The following is an 18,837-nucleotide window of genomic DNA, read 5'->3' as shown; positions in this document are numbered from 1 at the left end:
ATTACCTAGTGATTCTCTCTCCAGGAATTATCTGTTTCTAATTCTGCTCCCTGGCAAACTGTCATTAATCTGTAAGGTATTGTAGATGCAGGAGTTTTGCAGTTTGATGTAATTTTATTGTTGTCAAAACGCTGTGGTCCTAATTTGATACTGCAACTCATTAGGGCATGGAAAAGATGCCGATATCACAGGATAAATGATCTCACATTTTCAAATTATGATGTAAAGATTGAGATAATGTATTATAATTTAATTTGATCTTGACATGACCATTTCAAATGTCAAGATGCTGAAATTATTTATCTAGTGATTGCAACATTTTTCTCCATGTCCTTAATGAACCTAAATCTGAAGCAAGTAAAAAGGCAAAGACACTTTTCCAGAGAGCAATAAACAGTATAAAGCTAGCCATCAACAAGTCAGAAGCACAAAGTAGCAGGTATATTTTCTGAGTTATTCTTGCTAGATTTATACCGTTAAATTGTTTTATTCCTCTCTGAAAACGTGCCTGGATCGTAGTTACTTCTTTTGGGTATGGGTGATGTTTGTGCTGATAGATTTGGCCCCTGGCCCTACTCTCAATCGGAGAGTAAGCCACTGTTGTCTGGAAGAGGAACTCATCTGGCGAAGCCATATGAATAGGTTGGAGCGTGACAAAGGCCCCCCTCCCCCGGCCCATCGAAGAGACTGCCTGCAAATAAAGTGGAGGTTGGGGAGATGGAAGATAAAGTTGCAACTGGGATTGCCTCAGCAACAACCAGGTGAGTTTCCATGAGGCTTAAAGCGAGGAAAAGTAAGCAGCCACAATCCCTGACGAATTTCGGCCTAGGCTTATAACAAGAATAAATACTGTACAAATAACTGACTGGTTTCCAAAGCATTGTGGATCTGGTCTAAGGGCAGCCATTCGGTAAGCTTCTAGAACAGGCAGACAGACTGCAAATAATGCCAGAACTTCCTGCCTAGCAGCTTGTGACAGTAAATCAAAAAAGCACTTTTAATTGTAGTGACAGTAAACAGCATGCAGGGCCTTACCATACATACAGCTCAGTAAATAGACTGCCACTAATTTATAGCTGCCCTGTAATGGAAAGCTAGATGTGTGCTCAATGCACTGACAGAAGCCAAGGCAAATTGCAATGCAGTGTATGGGTGCACAGGCTCACGGTCTTGTCGAGAGCCAAGTTAAAAACCCTTAAAGGCATCAAATCCATTTGGCAATGGAGAGAGCACTTTGTGAAAATATTTTTAATGTGACAGTTTACAGAGGAAGAATAAGTCCAGCACAGTATTAAAAACGGTTATATTGTAAACATGGGAATATGTGTACAATGTACAGGGTCTAGTATGTGCTGTACAGTGTGTTACAAGTAAAAAGGCTATGGATCAGTCTATGTAATGCCATCATTAATTGTTACAATGGAAAATCTAATTTGAAGGATTGTATCTGCCATGTTGCTGTTCCTTTTTTTTATTCAATTTTTCAGCAATACCACATATATATCCGTTGTGTGTCCACATGTTAGGGGTTAGGTAGGCTATGTGTAGGAATTTGAAATGTGCAAGTTTATATCTTGTATTAATATAGGAGCTCTGGGATAGTTCACATATATTCTGCCATTGCTCATCTGCGATTGGGGTTTCCACATCCTTTTCCCATTTAACTTTCAGATATTTAGTACTGACTGGAGCGTACCTCGAAAGGAGTTGATACGCTTCCGAAATAAACTTAATAGATGGTTTAAGTAACAGGGCTTCTAAAAATGAGTACTTAGGCTTGTCTAGAGAGCCCTCCTGCATTGACTGAATGTAATGCTGCAGTTGTAAGTATCAAAAAAAATGTGTAACTGAAATTGTGGGACAGATATTTATGTTTATAATTTAGGACTGCAACCCTGTTCTTATATACTCTAGGCAATACACAATGTGTACTGCCGGGGATTTATTATTTGGTCACCAGACCTGGACATAAATAAAAACAATTTCCGAACTGGATTATAACTCTCTGTGTTTCATTACTGCACTGCATCACCCCTGCACCTGCACGTACCACTTACCACTTTGCCACAGGTCCTAAATTAATATTCAAAGGATGCAGTATTTACATCTACCACTGTTTAGATCAAATGAGTCCCCAATGTGTGCATAAGAACATGTGAGATCTACAAAGTGATGGTAATACAATACATGACTTCCATTACAAGATAAGCACCAACTAAGACATAGCTTCTTCTACTGTAAACTAATGTGATTCATCTGCATTTTCCATCGGATGATGTAGATATCCTTCTGCCTCCCTGGCGCATCAACACACACAACGGCTGCAATGCAGGCTCCCTAGTGCATCAGCATGACAACCGTCTGGACTGAGCTGAGTAGGGTACTTCTCTGGGGTCTTCAAGTGGGCACCTTCCATCCTTGATTATTATTATTATTATTTATTTCTTAACAGACGCCCTTATCCAGGGTGACTTACAATTGTTACAACATATCACATTATACATTATTTCACTTTTTTTTTTTTTTGTTTTTTTACAGATATCACATTATTTTTACATACAATTACCCATTTATACAGTTGGGTTATTACTGGAGCAATCTAGGTAAAGTACCTTGCTCAAGGGTACAACAGCAGTGTCCCCCACTGGGGATTGAACCCACAACCCTCCGGTCAAGAGTCCAGAGCCCTAACCACTACTCCACACTGTACTTGCCCCATTGCTGCCCACTTTCTTCCAGTTTTCAACACAGGTGCTGCCTCCCTCACACATTCCTTGTGTGACTCTACCATTGTAATTTCCAATCGAACCTTGGTGCACTTAAAATCCTCAGTTAGAGCTGTATGGTAAAGTACCCCTTTACCATACAGTCCCACTCTACTGAGGCAGCGTGGGACTCTAACCATTTCCTGACATATGAACTGATTATTGCTTCGCTTCTCTAATGTTGTCAAGGAAACCTCATACACAGAGAGTGGCCACAGAAGTATTGGCAGTAGAACAAACTGAAAGCACCAGAGTTTAAGTTTGCCCGGTAAAGTGGTGCTGTCTATGCTCTTCATCCCTTTCACTGCTTGTTGTCTCACTTCTCCCACACAAACTGTGTCCTTTAGGTCCCCATCATACCATCTCCCAGGACTTTTCACAGGCTTCTCAGACACTGTTGGTATTACCTCACTGTTAATGCAGAACCTCTAATCCACTACTTTAATTATAGAGATGCTCCTTGACTTAGTGGGCTTGAATTGCATTTGTGCCCATTCAGTGTTATTGATTAGTGCAGGATACTGTTGTATTCATATCATGTCATCCATGTATGCTCTAACTGGTGGCAGTCGCATTCCAGAAGCCAAGTGTTCTCCTCCCACTACCCATTATCAGTCACATTAAAAATACTCATGCATTATTCCAGACTCTGGGCTCTATGTATCATTGATTTTTCTTTCGTATTTGCTGGATGTAGGCTACTGTACTTATTTCCTTTACACAACTAAAATATACATAGACTGAAAGAAAAGTTATTCTTAAAGCACTGAAAGCATGTAGGGAAGCATGGTTAGGGTGCAGAATTACCATGTTAAAGTTCTGTATATAGAAACAAGCTTAGTTTTATTCATGCTTTCTGTTTTTGGGGACCCTTTCTTTTAGATTACATTTTGGTTTGTTTTTGCTGTGCCCGGGGTCTGTTTGCGCTACACAAGTATTACATTTTAATGATTACTTTACTTCTGGAAGTTCTAAATTTTGACTAGCGGCGTTGCGAATCTATTTATAATGAGATTCAAACTCCGATCTCTCCTGTATAATGAGCAGTAATTTATGCTGTTCGAAATTACGAATTACGAAAAAGAGCTGCTTAGTACATCGCACGCAGAAATTCTACGAAGGACGGAGGCCACGAATTCGCAGTATTTACAAACACAAAAGTAATATTAGTACATAGAGCCCCCAGCCTGCACCAGTTACCATCTTGGTAATTTTTGGAATGCGTCTCAGTGGCTCCCATTCTCACTTTTCTATTGTGTGATGATTCAAGGATACAGCCATCTTACCCCCACTGGTCTTATCTTGGCTACACTCTTTCTGAGATATAATTAGGGCTTCTGTTTTATGGGTTTTATTAATTGTATTTTTTTCGGTGCTTATTTTTAGCTATTTTCGAGTTTTATGTAAATCGTTTTTTTCGGAGCTTTCATTTTTGATATACTGTATGAAATTAGTGTTTTCGGTTACTTTTCAAAATGCGTGAGCGTTTTTTTTTTCTGTCAAAATATGTATAGTAACTCGACAGTACTTGCAGTACTTGTACCTTCTTTCCATTGCTGTCTTCCGCAACAAAATCCCTATGGTCACGGGCACATTCTTCTGGCGTTTTTTGTGTGTAGGCATTTTTGTACATTTCGCCACAATTCTGTTTTAAATCCTCCGTATCTTAACTGTAATACAGCTTGAAATCCCGCTAACAAGCCTCCATCCTGATTGTAATCTCGTTTTAAATTTCGCAAGTGGAGTCTCCAATAGAAATGCAGGAATGTGCTGTCCTTCAGTAGTTGGGGCGGGTTTAAAGTATTGAGAACGAATCAATGATAGATGCAAGTCAGGAAGGCGGGACATTGCCTAGCACTGGGAAATTTATTTATTATTATTTTTGTAGTAGGTTTTATTTTTTAATGGGAATAGGGTAAAGTCAAAGTGAATTGATTAACCATTTCCACAGTTTTTCCAGTGTTTATTGGCAATCTACCGATTTCATTTTCTTTGTATCGGGGGTGTTTTATCAGGTTTTATAGCTTAAAACCGAAAATCAGAAGCCCTAGATATAATCAATAGCCCTCATCTCTGCGATGATAACCGCTTGGACGTCTGCTGTGGCTGCAGTAGGGAAACGTATATTATGTATCACAATCTAATTGATGTTAGGTTGATGTAAATTATCCCTCGTAGGGGGACCATTAACTATTAATCTGTCTCCCTGCAACAAACATCAGCAAGAAATTGCAGGGGGTAGCAGCTGTACTTGGAGAGAAGACATGTTTAAGAACCCTTTTGAGGCCGCAGGGTGTCCTTTTTGTCCAGGTTTTGGGGGGAAAAACTAATTGTATTGCAAATCTGAATTTCCATTTTAAAGCATGATATCTGGTCCTACTTTCTGTTAAAGAAAGTACAATAAACTGATTATCTGAACCCTGATTATCCCAACACCTCTATTATCCGAACAGCCCTTGTTAACCTGTCCGGTTGTGTGCTGTGCTTTTCTGCCCTATTTGCAAAGAAAATGCATACATTTAGGACATTTTCAATACTGTACTTGAGAATATGGAGGGTTATACTGGAATTGTTCTGTTGGAAATATTGCTCATCTCCTTGGAGTCATACCCACTTGCCTGGTGAGTCATGTATGGGGGTGAATATTCTTTGTACATCCCTGGCCTGTACTGCTATTATTTTTAGTTTGTGAGCTGTTTTAAAACCCAGGGGGATACTGCACTACCAAAAGCGGTTTATTGAACCGTAGTCTGTCAAAAGACAAAGCACGTCAAGCACTGAGTTGCACATATTTAACAAAGCAGCAGCTACATTTTTATGTAACTTTAAAAAGATGCCTAATACAGTATGTATTAGGTCAAACCTGTTATTAATTAAACTTTATTAGCCATGCAGTACTCTATTTCATTAAAATCTTATTGAGTAAATTACTATCACAGTTGCCCTAAAGCAGGGGTTCTCAAACTGGAAATCCTACTATATGTTGCAAAATTAATGATCAAAATCATTTGATCAATAAAGATCAGTATGATTTTCAGAAGTATTAATCTTAAGTTCAAAAACAATAACAATGGAAGCAGCTGAAATAAAACTGCACAAACATTTTAAGAAACATGACACCAAACAATGATAGATTAATTCAGTATAATATCCATCATTCTTACCTTATCAGTGGAAGGGGTGTGTTTGTTTCCTCGCTGCACAAAGTACTAGAATTCGGGGTTGCAGTGTAGAAAGGAAGAGACGGAAGTCATCTTCAACAGAAAGCCCGGAGCGATACTTTGTTTTGATTGCAGTTAATGCTGAGAAGCCGGACTCGCATAGGCAGGTGGATGAAAAAGGAATGAGGGCTTTAAGGGCCTGGTCTGTTAACTCACGAAACTCAGATCCCACTGATAACCAAAAGTCTGCAACTGGCATTTGTGAAAATCTCTGCTGCAGTTCCTTGTCGCTTGACAGGTAGATAAGGCTTTCCTCTTCTTTTGAAGACAGTATATCTGTGGGGTTCGGCTTAAAGGTGAATGGGTTCCTGATCCACTGATTACGTTTGTCTTCTTTCCCACTTCAGGAAAGTATTCACGAAACTGCTCCTGCAGGCCCCATCAGTGCTGAACAATTACGTCCTTGATGCCGTCAACTGACAGATCAGCGCACTGTTCCACAACGTCCTCCAGTGTTGAAAACATGCAAACAGATCCCTGCTGCACACGTGAAGGCCACAGCTCAAGTTTGTTAATGAATGCTGCTGTCCGATCATTAGCAATGAAAACATTTGCATTTAGTCCCTGAAGTGACACATTCAGAGAATTCAGATGCTCGAATATGTCAGCTAGACATGCCAAGAAGGATATCCATCGAGTGTCACTGACATGCTGTACAAGTGGAGAGTTATTGTCGGCAAAAAAAGTACGGACTTCCTCACGCAGCTCACATAGTCTTGTCAGCACCTTGCCCCTGGACAGCCGAACGGACTTCTGCGTGTAACAACAACTGTGTGAGGTTTGCCCTCATCTCTTCGAATAAAATAGCAAAAATCCTTGAATTAACCAGGCGCGACTTTATAAAGTTTACGATTTTCACTGCAACAGCAAAAACATTGCTAAGCTCCTCTGGCATCTTCTTAGCAGCCAATGGATCATACAATGATTCCAGGTTGCTGTGGGGGCCACAAGCCTGTTATGCCGTCCTGTCATAGACCTTGCGCCATCGCTCCAAATTCCAAAACAACGTCCCCAATCAAGGCCAAATTCCTCTTTTAATTCTGTTGCTGTTGCAAAATGAATATACACCAGTAGCTGTGCAGCATTAGATATATTGGTAGACTATCTGAATTGAAAAATATGGGCTCTGTCAAACACTTTCTAGAGCTGCTCTTTTACATCAGTGGCCCTCTCCTCAATACGGCGTGAAACTGCGTTGTTTGAAAGTGGGATCACGTCTAGCTGTGATGTTACTTTCTCTCCTATCATCATGAGCACATATCCTTTGCAGCTGGAAGTAGTAGTTTCTCACCTATGTTGTGCGGCTTACCAGCTTTTGCAGTGCATAAAGCCAAACGGTAAGAAGCCTCCGTAGCCTTCAAGTTAAAAGTGCTGTAGACTTCAACAACTTTTTTTTGTCCTGTTAACCCACTGAGCTTCCTATGAAAAAACTCTACGGGTTTAGATACTGAGGTAGGGTGTCTTGTTTCAAGATGCTGGCGTAGCTTGCAGGGTCGCAAACTGTCATTTGCCAGTAGTTCGCTGCATACGACACATTGAGGCCTCGGTGCACCGCTGGACTCGCTCCATGTAAAGCCCCATTGTAAATAAGCTTTGTCATATTTTCTGCTTCTGTATTTTGCTGGAACCTCCGCTGCTGCCCTCACTTTGGCTTGTATTGTACGTTTTTCTCCCTTTGTCACAAAACGATCCATTTCTCACTTAAGCTGTTTCTCTCTAAGCGCGCTGCTGATAACAGTTTACTTGACGGAAAAATGTTGTATTTAGTTATTTTTAAATATAATACATTTAAAATATATAATTTTTTTTTTTTTCAAATCATCCAACCTCTCTTCAAAAAAAAAAAAAAAAAAAGACACACAGCTCGCGCCAGCCTTGACACATCGCTGCGCCTCCCTTGGGAGGCGCGCCCCATAGTTTGAGAACCGCTGCCCTAAAGTGTAGCTAAAAAAATAATTCCATAGAGTTTGCTGTAACATCTGTTTCTTTCAAAACTGCACATTTGAGACTAATGAAGCTAATTGAAGTCACACAGGTTTTAAAAAACAAACACAGCCATGAAAATAAAATATAATGTAATCAAAGATAAAATGAAATTACATCGTTTAGCATCTAACAAAATCTAACAAAAGAAATGTGATACATGATGCACCCATGCCAAATTATGACAGGGAAGCATGTTCTGATGTGTACCAATGGAACTTTAACAATCCTGTATTGACACTTGAATAGAAAGAATGAAAGCAACACATCACATACAGACCGTCAGCAAGTGGCAGCAAATATCGTCACACCTTGTTCTGACCCGCCCCTATCTAACACGCATGCGTTTGTTGTACATGTTGATAATGCTAATCCTCAACGTTTCTTTACCACCCGAATCAAACAACATAACTCTAACCTAGACAGACCAGAATACTAAAAGATCACACTGGCATTATTACAAAGAACTAAGGATAATTACAGGTATTTATGTTACCGTGGGTCGAGCGAGACTGTAGACAGTAGCTGTTTGTACACGACATCCAAAGGCTCATCTATACAATTTCACCCTTATTTTGAGAAACGCATATGCACGCGCAATGAAAAAAAAACAAAAAACAACAACGAACACAAAATCTATTTTAAAAATATACACATGAATAGAAATAAAATTCCTGGGTTATTTTATGCATTCATATTTCAAATCATAATTACATAATATGACCATCTTAAAATACACACATTATCAAATACTTTCAGTGGCGTTAATATTATAATGTTCAAACAATATAAATTGAATCTGTAAATCGTGTTTCTAAATGTAATACAATGCTACAATATATATAGGTGCATTTGAAGTAATTATATATTTCAAGAAACAGTATACACGTTGAATCATGCAACGCATTGATATTGATAAATGTTTTTTTTTTTTTTACTCACAAATGTACAATTGCATGCACAGTACAGTAAACTATTACATTATCCAACAGACCTTGGCTGTCGTTAGCCTGGCTTAACGCTTCAACATGTTGCGTTGCTAAGGGAAGATTTTAACAAAAATAAAAATAAAATAAACAACTCACGCGTTGCCCACATAAATCCTAGGAAAGACTTCGTTACAGTGCTGGGTTGGAAGGCTGTAGAACCCACTGGCATTTGATAACAGATCGTTCAGTTCTTGCACGGAGATTTCGTACTCTGACATACTAGCTTCGGCGGGTGCCTTAGCGGGACTGTAGTTCTTCTTCATGTGGTCAAGGTGGTAATTCTAGTCAGCTAGTACTATTCCAAAGGGTGAACAAGTGTCAGGTTACTATGAGCGAGGGGAAGGTGTCGGTTTCGGGTGTTGTTGCATTTCTTCTCTATCGTCGTATGTATACGTATATACACACTCTGGCAAGCAGGCTGAGAGAGACAGCAGACAGCAACAGAGCAACACCCACACTAGGGAGGCAACCAGAAAGGAGCAAATATGGCACTGTGAGGCAAAATATTAAAGTGACTCATCTAAAATACAGTACCTTACTGAATGGAACGTTACAGAGGCGAGAGGGGCTACTAAACAGAGTTACAGACGTGTCGATCTAAACTGGGCTACTAACATTTACCTGCTGTAATAATGTAATTATGCGTTATTCATTTTTGTTTAGCGTCATAATAAAATAAATTGGATAAAAATGTCAATCGAGCCATTGGTTACTGTTTTGATGTGTTGTGTTGTTCCTATAACATAACCTAGCCCAGTCACACACACACACTCTCTCTCTCTCTCTCTCTCTCTCTCTCTCTCTCTCTCTCTCTCTCTCTCTCTCTCTCTCTCTCTCTCTCTCTCTCTCTCTCTCTCTCTCTCTCTCTCTCTCTCTCTCTCTCTAAGTTAAATGTGTACCCCAGTAGCAGGCAGGTTGGTTCATGGTGTTATATACAGGCCCTATGATGTAAACCTAGCACATTAGGTTATGTAGCACCAGTCAAGGGATATTTTGGTATTATCACAAACAGCTTTGGTCTTTTTGTTTGTTTAGGTTCTATAAGATATCATTTATATGCGTTGAGCACTGAAGTTTCAACAAAATATTTGTTCATCACACCAATTTTCAATTACGTGCAATAAACACACAACAATATTGGCCTAATATTCAAAGCTGTTAAAGTGCTATTTTATTAAGTAAGTAGCTTCAAAAGTAACTTCTTAAATAAAAAATATAAGTTGGTCCAGTATGTTTTTGACTTACTGTAAGTAATGCCTGATCATATAACAATTTGTTTTCTGTGGTCAGGACTCTGATTTAATTCCCCCTGTGTAGTTCCAGCAACAAGACAAGCTGTAGCTAAACAAAAACTATATTCTTTCCCCAGAGACTGGCTGGTAATGTGCACAGCAGACTAAATGACTGTCCGTATAGACTTAGCCCTTAGACTGTGCGGAGTGTTCTTGTCTTTAGTATTCTGTGCCACAATGCAGTAACAACACAAGCCTTTATTTTACTGGAAGTGGAGCTATGGGTTGCTCTGGTTTATAAAATGACTTGGACAAAGCACACTGAGTGACTGATTCTAGCCATTCAGATTTCTCAGAACAAAGGCAAAGCTCTGTACCTGAGTATTATTATTATTATTATTATTATTATTATTATTATTATTATTATTATTATTATTATTATTATTTATTTCTTAGCCGACGCCCTTATCCAGGACGACTTACAATTGTTACAAGATATCACATTATTTTTACATACCATTACCCATTTATACAGTTGGGTTTTTACTGGAGCAATCTAGGTAAAGTACCTTGCTCAAGGGTACAGCAGTGTCCCCTAGCTGGGATTGAACCCACAACAAGAGTCCAGAGCCCTAACCACTACTCCACACTGCTGCCCCACACTGAGTAGCCTCCTCACACACACACACACACACACACACACACACACACACACACACACATGCATTGTTTTAATAGATTAACAATACACCAATGGGTATGGAGTGAACTGTTTATTCACCCCAAGAGTCTTCCTAAGGCATTCCTTTTATCCTCCTTTTTATTTAAATTCTCATGCAAAGAACCCTAGAAAATCCCTGATGAAATTGTACCATAGTAAAAGCATAGTGAAGGCATGGTAAATCATAAGTAAACACTGCAAAGCCCATATAGGAATGGTAAAGCATATTAAAAAAAACAAAAACATGACAGACCTTGGAGAACTATGGTAAAGGCATATGTTGGACCTGAAAAGGAAAAGTAACGTTTAACACAAGCTGTAGAATGCAGACTTGGAGCAGGTTAAATGATTAATCAGAAAGATACATGTATATATGTTGAGAAGAAGAAATATAAAAAAAAAAATAATAGTAAAATAAATAAAAATAAAACTGATGTACACAAAAAGTTTAAATGATTAAAAAAACATTTATTTCAGGATGTTTTGGGCAAAGGCCCTTCTTCAGCTGTATAGAAAGAAAAGTAAACTCAGTGCAATAAACTTGTTGATTTTCAAAAATTCTGAGGATGATGTTAAGATGATGTCAGAAAAGAATGTTCATTCCAATTGGCTCCTAAGTTCCAAATTTGAAGATAAGCTCACGTTCTCTTTGCTTCCGACTAGAATTTGTACCAAAGCACTGACTGATTCCGCAGATGGTGATGTCTTCAGCAGTGTGATTATTGCTGTTGAAGAGTCGGGCTCCTGGAAATGTCAAGGTGTTGATTCGAATGCTTCGTAAATGTTCCACAAAATGATCTGCTAAACGTCCATTAGTTTCCTCAATGTATAATTGGTAGCTTTAGAAGTACATGTAAAGGGCTGGTGGATGTGGAGTGATGATTTGGGCTGCAGTTTTCAATCTTTTCTATCTGACAACCCACCCTTACATGTAAAAAATGTTCACGACCCACCTTTGACTAATGATGAAATAAAGTACTTTGCTTAGAAAACAGTCAAACTTACCAAATAACTGAAGTGCTGGTTGTTAGTTTCTTGCTGCAGAGCTTGTTGAGTCGAGGAGGAATTGTTGACAGACATACTCGCAGGTCGTGTGCTGCATTAAGTCTTGCTTGATGCTTGTTTTTGATGATTGCCAATGACGAAAAGGCTTTTTCACACAGGTAAGTTGAAGGAAATGGTGCAAGAACATGCAATGCCTCCTGTGCTAATGTTGGATACTCAGAGTGGAGAGATATCCAAAATTTCCCAAAGTTGCTTTCTTCCTCACGAAACTTTAACTCAAGTGTTCTGTCATTAAAAACATCCAGAAACTCTTCTTCAGCCTTACCATGCAGATCATTATCTTGACTTGCCAACTGATGAAATGGATTTCGAACCCAATCCATCTTTTCGCATGTTAACTCTGGGTAATATTCATTCATTTTGCTTCTCAAGACAACAAGGTGTGTAAGTATTTGTTTCTTAACATCTGCGCTTTTGTTTTTAAATTGATCAAAATTTAGAAACATATTGAAATTGTCTTCTCTGATGCGTTTAGCCCATAATGCTAAGTTTGCTTGATATGCTTTTATTTTGTCCATGTACGTTAGAACAGATGCATTCTTCCCTTTCAGCGACATATTCAACTCATTTAAGATGCTAAAAATACATTTATTATACAATGTCCAGAGCCTTATGGCGAACACCTGTAAATAATAAATGATGGAAGTGATACAACGGCATGTATCACTTTGTTTGTAATCCTCAGGTTTGACCCGAAACCAAATAACAAAAGTCCAAGTTCTATTACACCCACACGAAACACAAAACACAAACACAAACACAGTTACCAGTGAGTGATTATTAGTGCTCGTGTTGCAAGACAGTTCTCCGTGAACAAAGGGGAAAGTGTTGGTGTCCGGGTTTGATGCTGGCTGAATAGCGACAGCTCTGGATCTTTAGTAGCAGTCTAAAATAACAAACAAACACTTACGTTTTTAGCAACACAGGATACTTCTAGGTTTGTTCTAACCATTTACAAAAGGAACAGATCACTTACACTACGTCCCCTATTTATACCCTCGCTCATGACCCCTAGGTTAACGAGCGCATCGTCTCCTCCAATCCTCAGATGCCACGCCGTTTACCGTCTGGGTCATTGAATTTGGGTACCGTCGCTTCACCCCTTTCCTAAATGACCGACTTTCACCTACCCTAAGGAATAAATTGTCGTGCCATTTAGTTAAGGGTACTCTGTTGCTTTTACACAGTGCCCTCACAGGTCGAGAGGGAGATCTAACAACAAGAATCATTTGATCTCTGTCACAAGACTGTACAGCCAAGTAAGAACCTTCCCGCGTTAAAGCCAGCGCACTTCTGAGTGGTACAGAAGGACACGATACTCTGATCCTATTTCCTCACAGAGTAAGTGGAACAAGCGAGTATGAAGAGCTCTGGACTTAATGAAGTTTACTATTTTTACAGCAGTGTTCAATACTTCGTGTAAATTTGGTTCCATAGTTTTTGAAGCCAATGCTTGGCGGTGAATGAAGCAATGGGTTGCAATGGCTTTTGGAGCAACTGCCTGGACTCGTGAAGTGACACCCTTATATTTGTCTGTCATCGATGCCGCTCCGTCAGTGCAAGCAAGTTTTGTCAAGCAAGTTGAATACGTCTTTTCCTTTTGTCGTTCCTTTGAGTTCTTCACAAGACAAAAAATCCTCAACTATATCTTCAGCACAGCAATAACGCACAAAAACCATCAACTGTGCAGAATTAGCAACATCTGTGCTTTCGTCCAGCTGCAACGCAAACATTGCAGATGTCCTAAGCCTATCACTCAGTTTTTCCCTTACATCATGAGACATATCTTCGATTCTTCGCTGAACTGTATAATCAGAAAGAGGAATATTTTTTAATTCTGCTGCAGTCTTCTGGTTGAACATTGTCTCTACTATATCTATGTGTAACAGGGGAGATCTGTACTGACTGTCTGACGTATGTATGGTGCTGCAGGAAGAGGGCAGTAGCCTTGTAAGATCCGCCTGTCAGTCATGGCAATGACACAGAGAGGTGGGGAAGAAGGTGTGTTGGATTTCCCTCTCTCTGAGTAGCTGAGAGGCAGGCCTTGGGGGATTGCTGAACCTTTAAATAATGCTCTGTTATTCCCTCGGAGATGCCCCTCTAAGACGAGATTCTTTTTCTTTCACCTTTTGTCATTTATTATTATTATTTTCAAAGCACCTGTGAGTGCAACCGCATTTGTGAACTGTTTACCTGTGTTGGTATTCCCGTGGACCTGATTACCGTTGTCGGTATTCAGGCTACGGACAACAGCGCCCTCTGCGGGCTAAAATAAAACAGTGCGTAGATTAAATGGAGCAATACACCACGCTCTGTATTGCCTGTTATCATTATTGTTTACTGTTGTCATCAGACTTTGGATTACAAAACAAACCATCATTTCACCAGTACTTTGTTGTTTGTCCTTGTCTTGAGCACTGCATCACCCCTACACCTGCACACTGCAGACCACTTTGCCACAAGTGGTGTCAGATAACAGGATGGATCACACTTTACTGTCAACGCTGCTGGAGGCGCTGGATAGCAGACGGGAGAAGAGAGGAGAGGTACACGGCGCTCATTGAGAGGGTCAGTCTTTCAATAACGGCCAATGTACCAACAGGACCCGTGATGACGGCCCCATAAGCACAGGCGCAGAAGATGACGGCGGAGAATGACCCACAAGCTTACCTGGTCGCTTTTGAGCGGATGTCTACCACCGCGTCATGGCCGAAGGAATTCTGGGCGAGCCAGGGGGAGGCTCAGGCAGCATACCAGGCCATGACGGACGCCGAAACCGCCCAGTACAACCTGGTAAAGCAAGCCGTTCTGTGGCATTGCAACATCACAGGGGAAAAACACCGGGTACAGTTCAGGGAATACCAGAGATACCCGGATACACGCCCCAGGGTTGTCATGCAGAAGTTACATGACCACATGGTGCACTGGCTAGAACCCACCCAGAAAACAAGCTTACAGATGGGCGAGGCTATAGTAGTGGAGCAGTTTTGCCATGTGGTCGGGGCCGAAACACAAGCCTGGATATGGCGCCAGAACTCCGACAACCTGGAAGACGCTGTGAAACTGGCCTAGGATTTCGAGGACTCGCTGGTTTCCGCCAAAACCGGCCTACTCACTGCTCCCGTCCAATGGAGCAGCCGAGCACCACCACCTCTCTCTGCTGCACCAGGACTGAGACCTCCTAGCCCGCCGACCCCAATGGGCAACCTTGCCTCCCCTTCATGGAGACCAAGGTTGGCCCCCAGCTGGGTTAGAGGTGTAACCAATGTTCCCTTTGTTCCCCCTACCTGTTTCAGATGCCTCCAACCGGGACACCTGGCCAGGTCATGCCCATCTGCGATGAAGTGTGATGTGGCGACATGCAATTGGGCATCAGAAGCGAGGGGAAAATGGTCAAGAGTGGCCTTGTATGGTTGATGTGGTTTTAGGGAATGTGAAAACCCATGCATTAGTGGACACAGGGTGTGAGCAGACCTTAATTTGGACAGCTCTCTTGGATGGTGTCTCGTGGCAGCCACAAGGTCAGGTGGCCATCTTCTGTATCCATGGAGACAAGGAGGCATACCCCACACTAAAAGTATACTTATCGGTAGGACCGATAAAACGTCACTTGGTAGTAGGGGTGGCAGAACAGTTGCCACACCCAGCATGTTTAGGGTCACGTATACAAATGCTGGACAGGCCTGGTTGCCTATAATTATGGCTAGCATGGCTGCAAGAGGACACCTCAGTGAATTTGAAAGAGGGGTGATTGTTGGGGTGCGTTTGGCAGGAGCTTCAGTGACCAAGACAGCTCAACTTGCTGATGTTTCACGAGCAACGGTGTCTAAGGTGATGTCGGCATGGAACTCCGAGGGAAAGACATCATCAGCAAAGTGCAACAGTGGGTGGAAGTGCATACATAAATACCTTTTCTGGCATTACTTACATATGGTCATAGGTATGGCTCTTTTAACCAAAAAGGTTAGACAGTTCTGGTATAGGTTTAAAAGGAACCGCTGCTTCCTGATAAATTACTATTTGTAGTGTAGAAAATGAACATGGTAATAAAATATACAGACGTGCTTAAATTTGTTGGTACCCTTACAGCTCATTGAAATAATGCTTCATTCCTCCTGAAAAGTGATGAAATTAAAAGCTATTTTATCATGTATACTTGCATGCCTTTGGTATGTCATAGAATAAAGCAAAGAAGCTGTGAAAAGAGATGAATTATTGCTTATTCTACAAAGATATTCTAAAATGGCCTGGACACATTTGTTGGTACCCCATAGAAAAGATAATAAATAATTGGATTATAGTGATATTCCAAACTAATTAGTTTATTTAATTTGTATCACACATGTCTCCAATCTTGTAAACAGTCATTCAGCCTATTTAAATGGAGAAAAGTAGTCACTGTGCTGTTTGGTATCATTGTGTGCACCACACTGAACATGGACCAGAGAAAGCAAAGGAGAGAGTTGTCTGAGGAGATCAGAAAGAAAATAATAGACAAGCATGGTAAAGGTAAAGGCTACAAGACCATCTCCAAGCAGCTTGATGTTCCTGTGACAACAGTTGCAAATATTATTAAGAAGTTTAAGGTCCATGGAACTGTAGCCAACCTCCCTGGGCGCGGCCGCAAGAGGAAAATCGACCCAAGAGTGAACAGAAGGATAGTGCGAATGGTAGAAAAAGAACCAAGGATAACTGCCAAAGAGATACAAGCTGAACTCTGTCAGTTTCTGATCACACCATCCGTCGCTTTTTGAGCGAAAGTGGGCTCCATGGAAGAAGACCCAGGAGGACTCCACTTTTGAAAGAAAAACATAAAAAAGCCAGACTGGAATTTGCTAAAATGCATATTGACAAGCCACAATCCTTCTGGGAGAATGTCCTTTGGACAGATGAGTCAAAACTGGAGCTTTTTGGCAAGTCACATCAGCTCTATGTTCACAGATGAAAAAATGAAGCTTTCAAAGAAAAGAACACCATACCTACAGTGAAACATGGAGGAGGCTCGGTTATGTTTTGGGGCTGCTTTGCTGCGCCTGGCACAGGGTGCCTTGAATCTGTTCAGGGCACAATGAAATCTCAAGACTATCAAGGCATTCTGGAGCGAAACGTACTGCCCAGTGTCAGAAAGCTCTGTCTCAGTCGCAGGTCATGGGTCCTCCAACAGGATAATGACCCAAAACACACAGCTAAAAGCACCCAAGAATGGATAAGAACAAAACATTGGACTATTCTGAAGTGGCCTTCTGAGTCCTGATCTGAATCCTATCGAACATCTATGGAAAGAGCTGAAACTTGCAGTCTGGAGAAGGCACCCATCAAACCTGAGACAGCTGGAGCAGTTTGCTCAGGAAGAGTGGGCCAAACTACCTGTTAACAGGTGCAGAAGTCTCATTGAGAGCTACAGAAATCGTTTGATTGCAGTGATTGCAACAAAATATCAGGTTAGCGGTCCCATCATTTTTGTCCATGCCATTTTCATTTGTTTTCTTATTTACAATATTATGTTGAATAAAAAATCAAAAGCAAAGTCTGATTTCTATTAAATATGGAATAAACAATGGTGGATGCCAATTACTTTTGTCAGTTTCAAGTTATTTCAGAGAAAATTGTGCATTCTTCGTTTTTTGTGGAGGGGTACCAACAAATTTGAGCATGTCTGTATTTTTGACCTTGGTTTTTATAGCCTAAGCTGAATAATACACATATTTTAAGTTTGAGGATACTGTTTTCACCCAGAGGCAAATTATGGCCAACTCTTACTGGTCTGAAAGGCTTCTTATTCCCAACATCCCTTACACATTTCTCAAACATGAGTGCCCTCTGGTGTTCATATCTTTGATTGCAATACATTTTTTCCATTTCCCCAGGGTAAATATTTTTTTGTATTTATTAGTTGCTGTTTATTTATGTTTCTTGATGGAGAAGTAGGGGCACAGTTGCATAAAATCTGCATTTGTTTGTTAAAAACATGAACAGAGCATTGCCACTGCATTGTTATTGCAGTGTATGAAAAATGCAGAATTCTACAACCCATGAATTCCTCAACATGACACATGACACAAGACAACTAAACTACATTGAAGCACGTTTATATTCAGTTTACAATAAAATACAATACAGTGGTGTTCGGTTATAAACAACCTTGTTGATGGTCCAGTTGGTTTATATGCCACAATACTTTTACTGTAACCCCCTCCCGCTGTCGTAAGACAAACTATATTTGCTACTGGGACTACTTGCAGAAGTAGAGTGTAATAAATGTATGTCAAGGACACAGAAAAAAAAAAAATTTAAAACAGGGTTTGATCTACAGTTCTATACACCTGCCGTATACATAATAATGTCGGGTTAGCACCTGTTGGTGCACAGCAGTGCATTGCCAGCAAAACCAAAGAAAACTTTGGCTTATATGTTACATATATCAATGTCAGGCAACTGCTGTGGAATTAAAGAGCAGCTCCTTAACACAGATATCAGATCATAAAAAACACAGCATGTAAGTAATTGCATTAAGAGGTACTCAGAATGACTGCAAACATCATACACAGGTAAGGGGACCTTTTTATTATGTGGTTTGACTAATTTGCTGGCACTTTGCTTGTAGTTTGTGTTGTAACTCTTATTAATAAAACATTATACAAATCTTGAAACTATGAAACTGTATGCTGTGCTAAAACTTGTACTCTGCAAATAGTATTTTAATAAAATCCCAAACATTTTAAAATTCATACATAATTCAGAATTATTTTAAAAAGCATTAAAAGCTCCCTCAGTTTAGTATGCCGCATGAGTGCCAGAAACTCTTCCATTGAAACACTAAGTGAAGCCATTGTGTGGTCTAATAGTTTATTTGACAGCTTG

General features: G+C 40.3%; 1 protein-coding gene across 2 annotated transcripts in view; it reads right to left on the bottom strand.

Moving 5' to 3' along the window:
* dusp3a (dual specificity phosphatase 3a) overlaps window positions 1-9,437 on the bottom strand; it is a 40,041-nt gene extending 30,604 nt beyond the window's left edge. For both annotated transcript variants that reach the window (XR_009309190.1, XM_034057739.3), the window contains exon 1: window positions 9,055-9,437. Coding sequence is in view for 1 of the 2 variants with exons in the window: in XM_034057739.3 (XP_033913630.1) it covers window positions 9,055-9,221 (167 nt within the window). In the remaining variant the exon portion in view is untranslated. The remainder of the gene's footprint in view (window positions 1-9,054) is intronic.
* Between the last annotated feature and the right edge of the window lie 9,400 nt (window positions 9,438-18,837).

This window comes from Acipenser ruthenus, chromosome 28, assembly GCF_902713425.1.
Source record: "Acipenser ruthenus chromosome 28, fAciRut3.2 maternal haplotype, whole genome shotgun sequence".
Classification (NCBI taxonomy): domain Eukaryota; kingdom Metazoa; phylum Chordata; class Actinopteri; order Acipenseriformes; family Acipenseridae; genus Acipenser; species Acipenser ruthenus.
This window is presented reverse-complemented; position numbering and strand designations above follow the sequence as displayed.